This window comes from Mytilus edulis, chromosome 9, assembly GCF_963676685.1.
Source record: "Mytilus edulis chromosome 9, xbMytEdul2.2, whole genome shotgun sequence".
In the NCBI taxonomy this organism is placed as follows: domain Eukaryota; kingdom Metazoa; phylum Mollusca; class Bivalvia; order Mytilida; family Mytilidae; genus Mytilus; species Mytilus edulis.
In genome coordinates this window covers 39,591,553-39,608,134 of record NC_092352.1, presented here as the reverse complement: position 1 = coordinate 39,608,134, position 16,582 = coordinate 39,591,553, and the positions used below count along the sequence as shown (strand labels likewise).

The window sequence follows — 16,582 nt, the reverse complement described above, 5'->3', positions numbered from 1 at the left end:
CATAATAGTATATATCTACTTGGTGTCTGTTTTAGTAGGCGTGTGTAAATAGTCCCTAGTGAGATGTCTGACTACGGATGTTACTAAGTAACCTAACTGTAGTTGAATTACTTTCAGACTATGCTTATTTTCTTAATGCGTTTGTACTTTGCATTTTTTGTATGTGTTTTGAATTTTTTAATTGTGCTGTGTGATATATCTTAATGTTACGGTTGCACCTTCTATACATAATTAGTTATTTGCGTGAATATCTTTATCTTGCTTAAAAATCTAATTCTATGATGTCATTAATCTCATTGACTTTGGATAAAGCTTATTTGATTTCGTGTTCATGAAAGAATGATTTTGTTTCTGATCAATTACAATTTCGTCCGACAGACATATTTTAGTTTGTCCCCAACAAAATATTTGCATGTTCCTTTTAAAAATTCTTTCATATTTCCGAAATAATTACCTCGTTCTCTTGGGATATTTTAGTTATATTTCGTTTTACTGTTTGTAATTTGTACCACTTGCTCTGAAATGTGACGACTACCTTTTTACATAATGCATAAAGTTAAAGAAAATATATAAGCGTCCTCAAGAGGGTAAAGATTGCAACTTTCCTAACGCTCAATCTGGTCCCACTTTACCTGTGTAAATACATAAAACCCAACATTTTAAATATCTATGCACCATACAAGTGATTCAAATATTGGATCTTTGTGAAGAAAATGTTTGCTTTTTGAGTTCTATACGCAAAACGGCTGTCTTGCAAGCAACGAACCGTATGCTAGTAATCCCTGTCTCGGGACTTTTCCCTATTCGAAACCTAACGCGAAAATAGATGTTGCTCGGCTGCATGTCGACCAAAACAACAGTAGAATATAGAGAGATATACGGCGCTCTAATAAAGACTACTATATTCAAAATGTGGATTAATTATTGGTTTGGATCTGGGTTTAGATAATCCATTGGAAACCTTGAAATCGCCTTTTTCCAGAGATTGTATGATTTTATTGTCGAGCAAGTGCAAAAAGTTTAATTTCGTAAATCAGTTAAATACACGTTTTTTGCCAGCAACGGAAAATTAACTGCATTATTTCGAGGGAATAAACAGATCAATGATATAATATGTCTTTTTTTGGCGAAAGATATTTTGATGGGACTATTAAGGAAATAAAGATAAAAAAAAAAGGCTTTTTATCCAATCATCTGTCGGGGTCAATTGGTAAAATTAACATTATATCGTATTATAGATCGGGCGTATGACATTTGCGCCGATTTTGAAAATATTCATTCTTTCATTTGCGCCGATTTCATTTTTTCATTTGCGCCGATTTATATTTGCTCCTAATTAGATTTACAGGTAAGTTAATACTTGTACATGTACTATGTACTGTACTATACTATTGGTAAAGTCTGGTTATAAATGCTGTTCATTTATGTTAATTTTGATTCATATTGTTCTGAAACTTCATAGTAACATGATAGACATATTGCACACTGAAACGAGTCGAGGAGTCAATTCTTTAATCATCGAGGGCCATACATATCGGATGACAAGTGTCCTGAAACACATTTTACTAATGTACCATGAAATCGTGTACAGCCAGAGTCAACACGGCTTCTATTGTCAAAACACAGAACGAGCATAACCATGTGGTAGATGTCCGAAAGACAGCGGGTACAGTCAATGTAAAGTCTGGAGATGTATCTTGTAGGTCTTCATCCACTACCCGTGGTGAGCAGGGGACAACAGTTATATACAAGTTATGATTGATAATTCATTAAATTTGTACAAGTGGCTAACTGAGGAGGTCCATAATGATAAATGAAAAAGAACATGACTTGGATTGAAAGTTCATTCATTGGCACTCATACCACTTCTTCTAATATCTATTCACCTGTAATTTACCTGTAAAAATAATCGGCGCAAATGAAAAAAAAAATCGGCTCAAATGAAAAAAAAAATCGGCGCAAATGAAAAAAAAAATCGGCGCAAATGAAAGACAAAAATCGGCGCAAATGAAATGCAGATTGGCGCAAATGCAAAACGCCGTATAGATCAAATGATCTTATGAATTAAAATGCGCTGTATTGTTAAAAATAATTGTGATTTCTATTGACCACATGGTATTTTTATTTCCGAAATCCGAAATATTCTAGGTATCTCACATCATCTTTTATGATCAATTTATTTATTAACAAAAGAATATTTGGTATATTTCCCTGCTATTTCAATTATATAACTTTTATAAAAAAAAACAACATTGTAATTATGCATGACTGTTAATTTTACTGATGTTTATGTGTGTTTATTTAATCTTATTTTTGACACAGGATTGTTGCCTGAGGCATGGTTAATAGGGAATGTAATTCCATTGTTTAAAAACAAAGGCTCTGAAAATGATCCACAAAACTATAGGCCTATAACGTTATTGTCTACTCTGGGTAAACTTTTTACCTCAATATTGAACACAAGATTATGTAATTATCTTGATGAATTATGTATACTAAATGAAAACCAAGCGGGTTTCAGAAGGGATTATTCTACGACTGAACATATTTTTACTATACATATTTTATTTGAATTATTAAAATTGGGAAAGAAAAAGTTACATTGTGCTTTTATCGACTTTGAAAAAGCGTTTGACTCTCTACAGCGAAATTTACTACTGTTCAAATTATTGCAGAATGAAGTAAATGGGAAATTTTTTCGTGTTATTCAGAGTATGTATGATTATGCCAAATCTCGTATTATTCATCAGGGTAAAAAATCTGATTTCTTCCCTTGTGAGATGGGGGTTCGGCAAGGGGAAAACCTTTCACCTGCTTTGTTTTCTATATTTTTAAATGATCTTTCAACTTTTTTTTGAAAAGAAAAATATAACAGGCTTAAAATCTATATCACAAGAAATCGAAAATGAGCTGACAGTATTTTTTAAATTATTTTTACTTTTATATGCAGATGATACTGTTTTATTAGCAGAAAATAGCACTGATCTACAATACATGTTAAATACATTTTACGAATATTGTGAAGAATGGAAAATGAAAATAAATACAAATAAAACTAAAGTTTTGATCTTTTCGAGTGGCAGAATGCCAGCAAATCTCAAGTTCACAGTTAATAGTAACGACATTGAAATTGTAAAAGAATACAAATATTTAGGTATTTTATTTTCTAGAAGTGGATCCTTTTTATCAAATAAAAAATATTTAAAAGAACAAGCCACAAAAGCTATGTATAGTGTTTTAAAAAAAGGTAGACAAAACAATTTGTCAATAGAATGTCAACTTGATTTATTTGACAAAATGGTTTTACCTATTTTGTTATATGGATCAGAAATATGGGGTTTTGAAAACATAGATATTCTTGAACGTGTACATTTACAATTTTGTAAAATGATTTTACATTTAAAACAGTCTACTCCAAATTTCATAGTGTATGCAGAACTTGGCAGATACCCTATTACTGTGTCTGTAAAACTGCGAATGATTAATTTTTGGAGTAGACTTCTTAATGGGAAAGAAAGTAAAATGTGTGCTGTATTATATAAACTTGTATTTTTATATTATAATGATTACGGAATAGACAGTAAGTGGATATCATATATTAAAAATATTTTTGATAATTGTGGTATGTCCAATATATGGAATGCACAGTTTTCTGATAAATGGGTGTCAAAATGTATTGAGCAAAAACTCAAAGATCAGTTTCAACAAGAATGCTTTGCATTTGTTGCAGAATCACCTAAAACTTTATGCTATCGTATTTTTAAAAATAATTTTCAATTGGAAAAATATTTTTCTGTTTTACCTTACAAATTCATTTATACATTATGCAAATATAGATGTGGTAGTCACCACTTGCCGATTGAGTCTGGAAGGTGGCAGGGTTTACCGAGAGAAGACAGAATCTGCCGTCTCTGTGACTCAAACGACATTGGTGACGAGTACCATTACATTATGAATTGTGGATCTTTTTTGTTTGAAAGAAAGAAATTTTTACCTACATACTGCTGGTCAAACCCTAATATCTATAAATTTAATCAACTGTTTAATTCATGTAATATTGTAATATTAGAAAAACTATGTAAATTTATCAAAGTTATAAATGTGAAAGTCAGTCCTCCAAGTTAATTTCATTGTATTGTTCACACATGCTTGTAAAAATTGTACCTTATAGTTATATTTATGTATGTTCTCTATAACTATGTAATTGTAGTTTTATGAGAAATAAAGTATTCGTATTCGTATTCGTTAACGAGAAAGTATTTAAGCAATAAGTATCAGTATCAACATTTAATTCTTCCCTTTTTTAGGTCAATTCTAACCTCCTATGATTGATCCGCTTACAAATCTATTGTACCGGTTTCTTCAAATTATGTACTTATAACAAATATTTGCTTCGAGAGTCAGTACCATACTGATACTGATAGCATAAACAGTTCTTCAAGCGCCGAAGTTAAATTTTGAAGGAAAAAAAATGAAGAAAAATTACATCGTTTTTCAGATTTAGAAATGCCTTAGACTAGAATTTACTACGGTTTTTTTTTATTTCTCTCGTTTCTTCTTTCCTTTTGAAAGACTACAAGAATAGTTTAAAATGGATTCCGATATGTGTCATAACACAAGTGTTCTGGAAAATCCAATTAAACGTAAAACCTATGTCACCAAAGTCAAATTATATTTTCAACCAGTTCATGCAGTTTATTATTATTAATACCAACTTAATAAGTTGATGTACAAAATGTGTTAAATTTCCTGTATAATATCCTGCTCTTTAATAAATTAGTGTTTAATGTAATATTATGGATATCATTTAGTAAAACTTCGTTTATGGCGGATATTATACATGTTTGTCGGATTTCTTTTATTTTTTTATTTATTTTTTTTGCACTTGATAAGACGTAGTTGTCATTTTCAACATCGCCGCCAATTAAATTTTCCGAAATTTTTGCTGTTATGAAAAGAGCTTAATGATGAACACGTATTTAACAAACATTTATTCGCTTGTTTCAATTATATCTTCATAAATAACAGCTTATGAATGTTTTGTTCAAACCAGCAATCCTTTAAGATCTAAAAATCACCGAAACTTTTCAGAATACGAAAAAAAAAATGTAACTGTTGTTCAAAATTAAATGTTTACCAGGTCTCCCTATTATATGATTATAAAATTTAGACTTACCTAATATCCAAAGATGAGCTATCATTTTGCTTATTTTCTGTTCAAAAGTAAAAAATAATCCATCATAGAATGAATATAAAAATTAAATAATTCCGTCACACATCTTCTTTAACATCCCATGGCAACACTTTGTACGTAAATTAAACCAGTATTGACAACTTTATACTTTCTAATTTAATGGATTTGCATGAATATTTTAAATTGTCAACCTCCTAGCTAAAATTATGAATTGATTTTTCCAGTTTCAAAAATCTATAAAATAATAATGCGTTTGGAATAGGTAATATATATAAAGGTTCTTTGATCGACAGCTTGTATTTCATAGCGTTATGACAGTAATGGAATCGAAAGCTAGATGAATTCCCTAGCCATGAAAATGGAATTGTCTTGATAGTTCATTGAAATTAAAATACTTTTTTTACAGTTTCCTTCCCAATCCAAAATAAAATTATTGGAAGAATGTATATGTCAACCATTAAACAACGTATTTAATTATTCATGAAATTTATTCTTATAAATCGTAATATCAATTCCATTATGATTGTTTGGTAAGATTATTGTATTCTCTATTATCCCTTTTGCTTGGACAATCAAAGTAAATGTTTTTCGTTTTCCAAGCAAGTGAGAAAGTATAAAGATTTGTATTTTATATTTTGAATTTCACGTTACATTGGAATTTGTGAATACATGACTGTACCGGCTCTTCTTTTTTTATGGAATAATACTGATCAGCAAATACAAGATACATTTTTCCTTTTTTGGTTTATGTCCAGCAATGCTAGCCTAACAATAGCCAGAATATACTCAAATGAGTTTCTATTGAGAGAAACAATTGGCCATTGACCATTTGAACGTCTTCCAAAAATGATTTTGTAAAACATTTTTCTTTTCGTTACTGATTATTGACTTATAGCAGGGAAACAACAGTTATGACAGCTTTGTGTTAGTCTTATTTTTTCTTACACACGTTACACACAATCGGACTAGATATTCTGAACACTCAAAAATTGGGTGGTGCATGCGGGCATTTCTTTTAATTGGCATCGGACGGTTGAAAATAAAACCTATTCTTATAATTTGTTTAGAATACTGCTGTTAATTAAATTTTTTTAAAGTTGTATTCAATTACTATAAGGTTTCTCTTTTGACATATTTTTAGGAATAAGGTAATGCTCTCGTGTTTCCAAACTGCATATTTCAAATATTATTTTTTACTCGATGGTACATGTAGAAGTAGCGTCAAATTTAGAGTGCATTACAGCCGATTGCATTGAGTGTGTACAAATGTAGCTAAAGGTAATATCTTTGGTTAATGCTTGCTTGCTAGCTGAACCGTGAAGTCATTATTAGGAAAAGTATTCTACTCTCCTCTCGAAGTAGTCTAGTCCTACTGGCAGATAGATTGGTTATCTGTCGGACTAGTCAACTCTAAAAGGAGGATAGTTTACCTAACCTAATAATGACTTCACGGTTCATCTAGCAAGCAAGCTAATCAAATATATAACCTTTAGCTACACACACATTAATACAATCGACTGTAATATGGATGCTATCCTTGACAATCTTGTTTTGTTCAAACATTTGAATTGTTTCTTTCGGTCACAAGACTGTGTTAAACCAAATAATTTTAATCTATCAAAGAATAAGATGATATGTACGGAAGATAATATGCTTGAAGAAAGAAATATCAAAGACATTGTTGGGAAAGAAAGAAATCAACAACAATTTAACAGATGACTAGAAGAGAAATAAAGAAAGGAAAATAGTCGAATCGTCTGGTTTATTTACTACAATGTTGTACCGCTACGAAATGCATTGGATAATGTATTATATTAAAGAAAGCCTAGAATGGCATCTATAAAAATCTACATCTACAACAGGGATATTTGTGAGGTAAACCTATAAGGTATGTCTTTAATCTATCGCCTAGTGAAAAAAGATGCAAAAGATACCGAACTCACAGGTTAATTCAAAAGATACCGAACTCACAGGTTAATTCAAAAGATACCGAACTCACAGGATAATTCACAAGATACTGAACTCACAGGTTAATGCAAAAGATACTGAACTCACAGGTTAATTCAAAAAGATACCGAACTCACAGGTTAATTCAAAAGATACTGAACTCACAGGTTAATTCAAGAAGGGGGAGGTCCATAACAACTGATGAAATCAAAAGTTTTCAACCAACGGAACAAGTGGAAAACAAGTATCGTATTCCTGGTTGGGTACAGGAAAAGAAAAGGGAGGGTTAAACCTGGTTTTATAGCTAGACAAACCTCCTACTTGTGAATCAAAGTAAAGCATCGTATTCCTAATTGATAAATTTTTCATATGTAGCTCTCGAGTTAAAATGTCGTATTATAAAAGAAGGATTTCTTGAGGACATGTATATCACGGCTTTTACAGATTCTTACTCCCTAAAACACTTTGAATAAATGTGTTGACTTTGACTTTGATAGTTGTTATAATACAAATTAATCGTTTAACACTCTCTCTGTATTCTCAGTTTGCAAAAGAACAATGATACAGATAGCTAAGGGAGTTACCAAAATAAATGTGTATTTTCACATTGAAAGGACTTTTTTCTTTTATGTTGCAAAAAGAAATCTTGGACGATCTATGATAATTCTCGAAAAACTAGGTAAATGCTTGAAAAGTGTACATGATATTAAGTAATAAAATTGAGAATGGAAATGGGGAATGTGTCAAAGAGACAACAACCCGACCAAATAAAAAAAAACAACAGCAGAGGGTCACCAACAGGTCTTCAATGTAGCGAGAAATTCCCGCACCCGGAGGCGTCCTTCAGCTGGCCCCTAAACAAATATATACTAGTCCAGTGATAATGAACGCCATACTAATTTCCAAATTGTACACAAGAAACTAAGATTAAAATAATACAAGACTAACAAAGGCCAGAGGCTCCTGACTTGGGACAGGCGCAAAAATGCGGCGGGGTTAAACATGTTTGTGAGATCTCAACCCTCCCCTTTTACCTCTAACCAATGTAGAAAAGTAAACGCATAACACTACGCACATTAAAATTCAGTTCAAGAGAAGTCCGAGTCTGATGTCAGAAGATGTAACCAAAGAAAATAAACAAAATGACAATAATACATAAATAACAACAGACTACTAGCAGTTAACTGACATGCCAGCTCCAGACTTCAATTAAACTGACTGAAAGATTATGATTTCATCATATGAACATCAGGCACAATCCTTCCCGTTAGGGGTTTAGTATCATACCATCATAACATATATGAGAAGAACATAACCCGTATCATATTGAAATAACGAGCTCTTTAAATTGTCATAAACAATCAGATAAAATTTGCATTGTAGCAACTCTATAAGTCTCAATAATCTAAAGGCGAAACGAAAACATTTAAGTAATATCGGGAAATGCTCATTGTAAATAAACCACGTTGCTCAAACAAGAGTTCATTTACCTGTATACAAAACGATATCAAATGTTAGGAATACGCGAACACATATGCACGGTGGGTATGGTTGTCCTGCGAGAGAACGTACTGTGCTGGTGATTTGGTCCTGTCAGGTGCTGGTGGGTCCTGATTCTGTGCTGGTGGGTTTGTTTACATTGTATCAGAACGGCAATAAAACGACTGTTTTGTTGCTTAATTTTTCTCTGATGCGTCATAAGTACTATGCAAAGTATATTACAACAATATTATATTGCAAAAGTCGTACAAGTTCGTTAAACGGAATTGTCCTGACGCTGTGCTGGTGATAAGAAAAACGGTCCTGGTACTGTGCTCCAATGTCCTGGTTCTGTGCCTTTATATTTTAGTTAAAAGAAGCATATATTCAAGATCATTGATGCTGCATTGTTATTGACTAATTAACTGTTGTCTGCTTTCTTGAAATTGACATTGTTGTGAATCTGTTTACTGTTATTATGAGAGAAAAAATACACCTATTTTTTTTTTTTTTTTTTTAAATTAACTGTAATTTTATTTATTGGCCTGTTGATGGAACCCTTCTTGTCCCTTTTAAGATAAAAAAATATGTTAACGATTTTCGGGATTACGATCATTTTGCAAGATTACCAAAATACGTTGTAATTTATACAATACTTATATAATGCAGATGATGTGGTATGTTTGTTGTCAATGGAAAAATTTCCGTAAGAAACCAAAGAAAGTATCGTACGACCTTCAACAATAACCGATAAAATAAAAATGTAAAAGGTTTTGCATAAAAATGGAGAGCAAAAATATAGAACAAAGGACTTACTGAGCGTTTGAATCGTATGTCTTTAGCAGCTTTAAACACATTTGTTTGTGAACAATTGAGTGCTGACTATAAGAAAGACAATAGTATTGCGGGTTTGCTTGTTTTGGTTTTTTTTTCGGGGGGGGGGATAAGTTAAAGCGAGGTTACAGTGAAAGTTTTAAGCTTGGAATAGTTTCCTGTAAGATTTAAAAGTTGTATTTTAAAAGAAAAATGTATCTTATAGCTATTAAGAATCACTTGCTGTATCTGTAAGATATTTTCAACATTTTTTTTGTCTGAAGGGTTATCAGGTATTTTTTTTCGAAAACCTAGTACACACTAACAAAACTAAGATTTCTTAGCTTTTTCATTTCAAAATTCCAAAATAGCTTGTTAGCTAAACCGTGAGGTCATTTTTAGGTAAGGTAAAGTACCCTCCTTTCGAAGTAGCCTGGTCCTACAGACAGAAAGATGTGTCATTTGTCGGACTAGTCTACTCTTAAAGTATGGTAGCTTACATAACTTACAATGACTTTTCTGTTCTGCAAGCAAGATAACCAAAGTAATCCCTTTGTCTACACACTCATTGAAATTGGCTGCAATATTGCAAAAGTTCAAGCGATAGGGGCAAACTTACCGAGTAAAAAAAATCAAAATGTCTATCTACCTTGCACATTTTAGAAAATTCAGATCAGATAACGAAACTGGGTCCAGCAACATTTATAAGCAATTTAAGATTTTGACCCTCACAGTTTCCATTCACCACAAATATTCTCGTTACAACGAATCATTTAAATACAAAAATACGAGTTGCAGCCTTTGGTTATCTATTTTAAAATAATTGTATACGGATAAAGATATGAAAGGCAGCAGGGTCACCTGGGTGAGGAGTCCATGTCATCTGAAATAAATGCTAAGCATATATCTAGATAGCGACAGATAACCATGACATTAAAAAACTCTCTTCTATTCAATTTTTTTCGAACAAATTGACACATAAAATGAATTATATAGTACATGTAGTATTGTGGAATTTTTAACTTGTGTTCAATTCATTGGTTACACCTTTTACTAGAATAACAATCCTGTCAAGTATGAGCTGGGTAAAATATTTCAGAAAAGAAGATGGAAATGTGAAAGTTTCGGTGCGTCAGGTGCAACAGCATACGAACAGCTAACATGCCTCGTCAGGGTGGAAGCTAAAAAGTCCACGAAAATTTGATTTAAAACCTTTATTCGTTCCAACAAAGTTAATGATATTTTGTTGAGGATTTAACCATCTACGACAACAAGATTTTTTGTTTTTAGAATTTACAGCTCTTCTATAAATACATGCAAAGCAAACCTTGTTTAAATTGCTTGCTATGATTGTTTGGATGGTTGTAAACGACAGGTAAGTAGTATGTTTTCTATATACTAGAATTTGTTTGGACAATAAACATTAATTTCAATTCCTGTCAGTTTGTATTTGTCCAATCAAATCCCAGTATGTATTGAAACTCCGCCTACCTATTGTTTGAAAATATCCTTGGAGCAAACATAGCAAGCAAGTCAATCAAAGTTATTTTTTGCATGCTTTTAAAGAAGAGTTTTACTATATAATGCAAAGAAGCGTTTAAGTCTTTCGCCAAAAAATACTATCAATTTCTTTTTGTCCTATGTAAACTTCCGTACCATTTCCTTCCATTCATGATCATTAAATTGAACTGTAAAATATTTCTTGGTACCTTCTTAATTCCTTTATAAGTCTTATGTAAACATAATCATGACAATAACTTTTGTGAGCACAAGATTCACTGCACACTTTTAATTAAAGTTCTGCTTAATCAAACATTAAAATGTGAACTTAAGTTTTGAGACTTTTTTAATCGACACGATTGGGATTTTTGCATATGAGAACATGTTTTATCTATTAGTTGAAAATGCGGCTTTGAACTAGCTTTCAGTACCTGTGAGCATTAGTTTGTTGTTCAATAATGTGTGTCTTTGTGTTATTATTTTTGTGATAAATTGTTGTGTTGCTACACCACTGTAACAATGAAGGAGGAAAGGGGGGGGGGGGGGGTTGAGTAAGTGGGGAAGGGTATGCGGAGCGCTAACAAACATGTCTATGCAGCATGGGCTTTGATCATTGTTGAAGCATCAATGTAAGGGGCATTTAATATCTTAATAAAACTATTTTTACTTCAGATAGTATATATTGTTATCTGATATTGGACGAAAGAGGTTGCCCTGTTATGTAAAATTGTGTAATATAAGTAACGATCATTTGAAAACACATATTAAACAGCCAAATGGATGCACAAGAGCTAAAATAGGAGTCATAGATCCTATTGACAATAATTATCTGCCCAATTTTATTGATTTTGTAACATTTGTTTCAAATATGAGCAACTTCTTATCCAAAATCACCAGCACCGTATCAGGACCCACCAGCACAATGACAGGACCCACCAGCACAGTATCAGGACATGCATAAATTGAAAAAATGCTAAATTTTAATAAATTGCAATGTTTTTTCACAAAATAGTTTTGTCGTGTGGATTGCGGTATAGAAAGCGGACTCTATGAGCATTTTTGTTTTATTTTTTCAGTTCGAGATTTTCTGAAAATGAGCATTTTTGTGTTACGCTTACTGAAACAGTTTAGAGGGTCAACTTGTTAATGCTTTACATATGAACCCATAAGAAACAAAATTGAAAAATCTCAACTGGTTTTTTTCAATTTTTTATGAGTGAAAACGTCAAAAATCATCATTTTCGTCTTTGTTTACATTTTTTCATTGATCACCAGCACCCGTCAGGACCGAATCACCAGCACAGAACATTCTCTCGCAGGACAACCATACCCACCGTGATATGGCATGCTGTCTGATCCAAAAAGGATAATATTGTTATACTACAATTACAGATCCGAAACTAAATGGGATATAACTAATGACAATGGAATGACATACATTTGTAAAAAAAAACCAGTCAATGACTGATATCACAAAGGTCATACAAATCAATTTTAAAGTGTTAGATATTGACAATTTGTATTAACCCACTATGACAGCGGTTAAAATTCTAATTTAAGTGCAATATCAAAATATAAACAATTGATGTATACTAGCATGCATGGTTTCGTATAAGTAGGTTAAGTGCTTTGAACTCGCTTTCAATAAATGTGAGCATTCTTTAATTGTATATTTGGGTATTTTTATTTTGCTTAGTGTCGTCTATCATGTCATTTTTTATAAGGAAATGATTGTACACCGCTGTTCCAGGTAAGAGGGGGTGTTCACAAACATAAACCTGTCCGGCTAGGGCAGGAAGGAGCCATGAAGTTCAGTGATCGTCGTTGGTTGCTGTCTGTCATATTTGTGTCTTCATTTATTGATTTAAAATGAATCAGGTCGTTGGTTTTCGCGAATATATGCAAATGAGACGACTTGAACTCCAACAGTGACGAAAGGACGTAGAAGTTAGCAATTATGGTGCATTGTACGGCCTTAAACCATAAACAAAAACAATACCATAAGTTTATAGCAAGTGAGTTTTAATGCTTTTTATTATTTTTAAAAGAGAAACTGCATTCAAATCTAACTAACCAGTGTAAAATTTGAAAGACTTAAGCTCAAAGCATTATGAATTGTATCTGTTTTTTTCCCCTGTTTACAAGTTACAAGTAGAAGGTCTGAGAAAAAAATGCTATTAAATGATGTTTCAAAGTTTACAAGATAAAACCGAGAGCGATCTCGGATTACAATTGATAATGAACCGACTATGAATGCACTCAATAAAAAAACACCGTATAAGTATTATTCTAATTTTTACATCTATGCTAACACATTCGCTTAATTTCATTGAAACACATTCAAGCGTTTCCTAGAGACATGACGGTAACACCATTTATTCATTAGATCCATAGTTTAATTAAATTTGTTTTCCAAAAGATCAAACAAGATAAAAATCGTCCTGTAATTGGAAATTGGTGATTCTTTTTCATTAGTTATTAGTATCATTATAGCAATAAGTAGCAGCGTATCTCGCCAGATATAGCATTTTGACGAGTACTGTAAGGTATTCACACGAACCTTGTCTGGAAACTTTACGATAAGTTAACAATGCAACCGTGGTATGATTGTAATTTAAAATATTGAAAAAGATTTAAATGCTTCCTATTAGAATTTATCTTGGACGGAAATGAAAATGTTTTATTTACTACTATGGATTATAAATCGTGATACATATCTGATTGTTTGATTCAAATACGTGTCTTTCTACTTATAGAACTTGTCAATTTCATAATTCATACGCCTTATACTTGACTGTCTGCATGATTTTTTATTAACATGTTTGCACTATTGCATAATGCTTAGCAAACTATCAAGTCTGCCTCTATTTCAACTATACTATTGTATTATAAAGGCGAACGTTTTTCTCGTTATGGAATATTATCATCGAGCTAGAATACGATAGCATTTAAGATCTTGTCAGCATTACTCTCGGGTAACTGTACCTTGATCTGAAAAATAATTTAAAATCTTATTCAAACAATGGAGTGCTGACAATCACTAGCTTCCTTATCAGTTGCTTGAATGTTGTCAAATGCGAATGTCACAAATGATCGTAGATAAATTGTCAGGATTGTCAATACATTTTTATTGCTGCTGAACACTCGTGGCGAGGTGCTGTAACTCTTGGTTAACTCTAACGATCATCAGCCTTTATAATACGACCGATGATGCAATATATGCTCTTTTTGTGGAACAGTTCTTAACATACACGTCTAGTGAAATGAATATAAATAGATGTTTGATGCATGTCATTGAGACAGCAATAACATATTTAAAGGTCAAGATTCGATCTTCGTTTATAGACAAATGTCCTTATAATCTACCAAGCTCTAAAATGCGCCTATAATAGACGGTTGTGAATTCGGAACTGACGTTGGTTCCTCATGGTGATACAGCATTAGATACGGATTTTGTCATGTATTATTCTTTATATAATGTATACGAACAGTTGATAACAAAACTTTATCTTACCTCCTATACATTTCCAGGAATATGATTGGTTAAAAGCGTCCGCGTGCAAACCGTGTATATTTGATATTAGGTTAGTAGGGAGGCGGGGCTTATCTCATACACGGTTAGTAGTGGAGTTACGTCCCTTTATATTCCTTATTAGGTAAGAAGGGGGCGGGGCTTATTTCATACACGGTTAGTTATGGTGTTATGTCCCTTTATAAAAAACAAAACGGTACTGAGAAAAAATCTTAAAAGTTCCAACAGACGAAGAAATTGATGATTAAGATTGAATTAAATTCATTTAAACCTTACAAGTCGTTATTCTTGGCATCTGTTTTTGTAGGATCAATGGAAGTATTTTCTTAGTGCTCACAGTATTGAAGACTTGCTCATTTTGAGAATCACTAGTATTAATTTCACCCGTTAAGATAGTCGGTAAGATAAATTCGTTACATAGTGTGCTAGTGACGTAATACGGTATATATGGGGTCAGTAAATTCCATATGGGGATTCGAGCTTCGCTCTCACCCCATATGGAATTTACTGACCCCATATATACCGTATTAGGTCACTAGCACACTATGTAACTAATAATATCCACAAAGGATGAAAAGTTTTAACTATCGCCTACTGATGTTAAAAGATCTCTGAATTGTTCATTGCCGTGTGAAAACAGAGATCAACCCTAAAAGTTCTTTTCTACTGAAAATCAAATCATGCAGTCTAACCATCTATATTATTTGTCCAATGTAATTATATACCTTGCTACTGCATTATAGCTTTTTAATCAATTGTTTAATCCAGTTCTTTGCCCAAAATTTAAACAAAAGAAAGAAAAGAAAAAAAAATAACTCTATATTGTTCCAGGATTTGTTTTATCAACCAATATATTTTTTTTGAAAACTTTAAGAGAATCAAAGATTTTTACAGCATAATTATAGCTATAACCATTGTTATTCGGCAGAACGTAAAGATAAAAAGGACACTAAAAATTAAAATAAAACAGCTGTCAATCGATAAATCATATTTAATTGCATTTATCATGCACATTTAATATCATAATTTTGTAAAAGGCTTTTCAGAAATTCACAACAATGTAATATTTTTACTTTTAGTATTATTTCAATTAATGCAAACTGCTTTTGCAGAAATGTGCGTATCGAACCAAACAATTTGGCATCATCATAAAGCATCCGGAAAGGTCACAAGTAATTGAAAATGTATCCAGCAAGTTTTGATTTATTTCCGCAATAGTTCACAAATATTTGAAAATGTATCTTTCAAGTTGTGATTTGTTTCGTAAGTGTAACCATGCAATGATTTTCATGGATGTGCTAAACCTTAGATAGTTGACTACTTATAATTTGGCAATTAAATTTTCAATTAAACAAATACAAGTAGAATTTTTATTCCTTGCAAAGGTTTGTGGATTTCATCATTGCATTGGGGTTCCAATTAGGAAACGACCATTTAACTTCAAATTAGGGGGAAGATTATGGCTATTTCATAAAAGAAATAATCTGAACTCAATTCGATATCAAAAATATTGTGGTAATGCAGATAACAAAAAGAATATTCTAAATCCAGATTGACCCCATACTTTATAGTGCTAAATTTTGAGAGAAAAACATAATTTGATTAACAGCGTCGAAAAAATAAAAATAAAATGATCGCGCTTTGTGCGTATGTTAAAAAACAAGACACAACTTCTTTACAGTTTGCTTCAATCAAATGTTATGAAATATCAAGTCTGAATTTGGATGGCGTCACTTTTACCGTTTTAGAGTAATGTCCCTTTACAAATGAAAAAAAAATGCTGAATTCTCTAACTAAAGTATGCCTCAACCAATTCGTATGAAACTTATACACAATGCTTATTAAGACACAGATCAAGTTCGAATGTAGGTGGCGCCACTTTTACGGTTATTGGGATACTTCCCTTTATAACGTTATATATATTTACAAGCGGGGTCTCCTCATCATAACGTGGAACTATTCCCCATTTATTTATCTTCAAATTATACCACAGAAGTGTATGGTATAATTGCTGACAGCTTAGTATATAAACTTTGTCTATAAAATGCAACATTTGTATGCCCCATTTATGGGCATTGTGTTTTTCGGTCTGAATTAACGTCCGTTCGTCCCACAGG

General features: G+C 32.1%; 1 protein-coding gene across 1 annotated transcript in view; it reads right to left on the bottom strand.

The window, feature by feature from the left end:
• The window catches only part of LOC139489954 (polycystin family receptor for egg jelly-like), an 80,944-nt gene extending 75,428 nt beyond the window's left edge, over positions 1-5,516 (bottom strand). Inside the window, exon 1 of the mRNA XM_071276803.1 lies at positions 5,177-5,516. Within this exon, the coding sequence (XP_071132904.1) occupies positions 5,177-5,201 (25 nt within the window). The 5' untranslated portion in view covers positions 5,202-5,516. The remainder of the gene's footprint in view (positions 1-5,176) is intronic.
• Between the last annotated feature and the right edge of the window lie 11,066 nt (positions 5,517-16,582).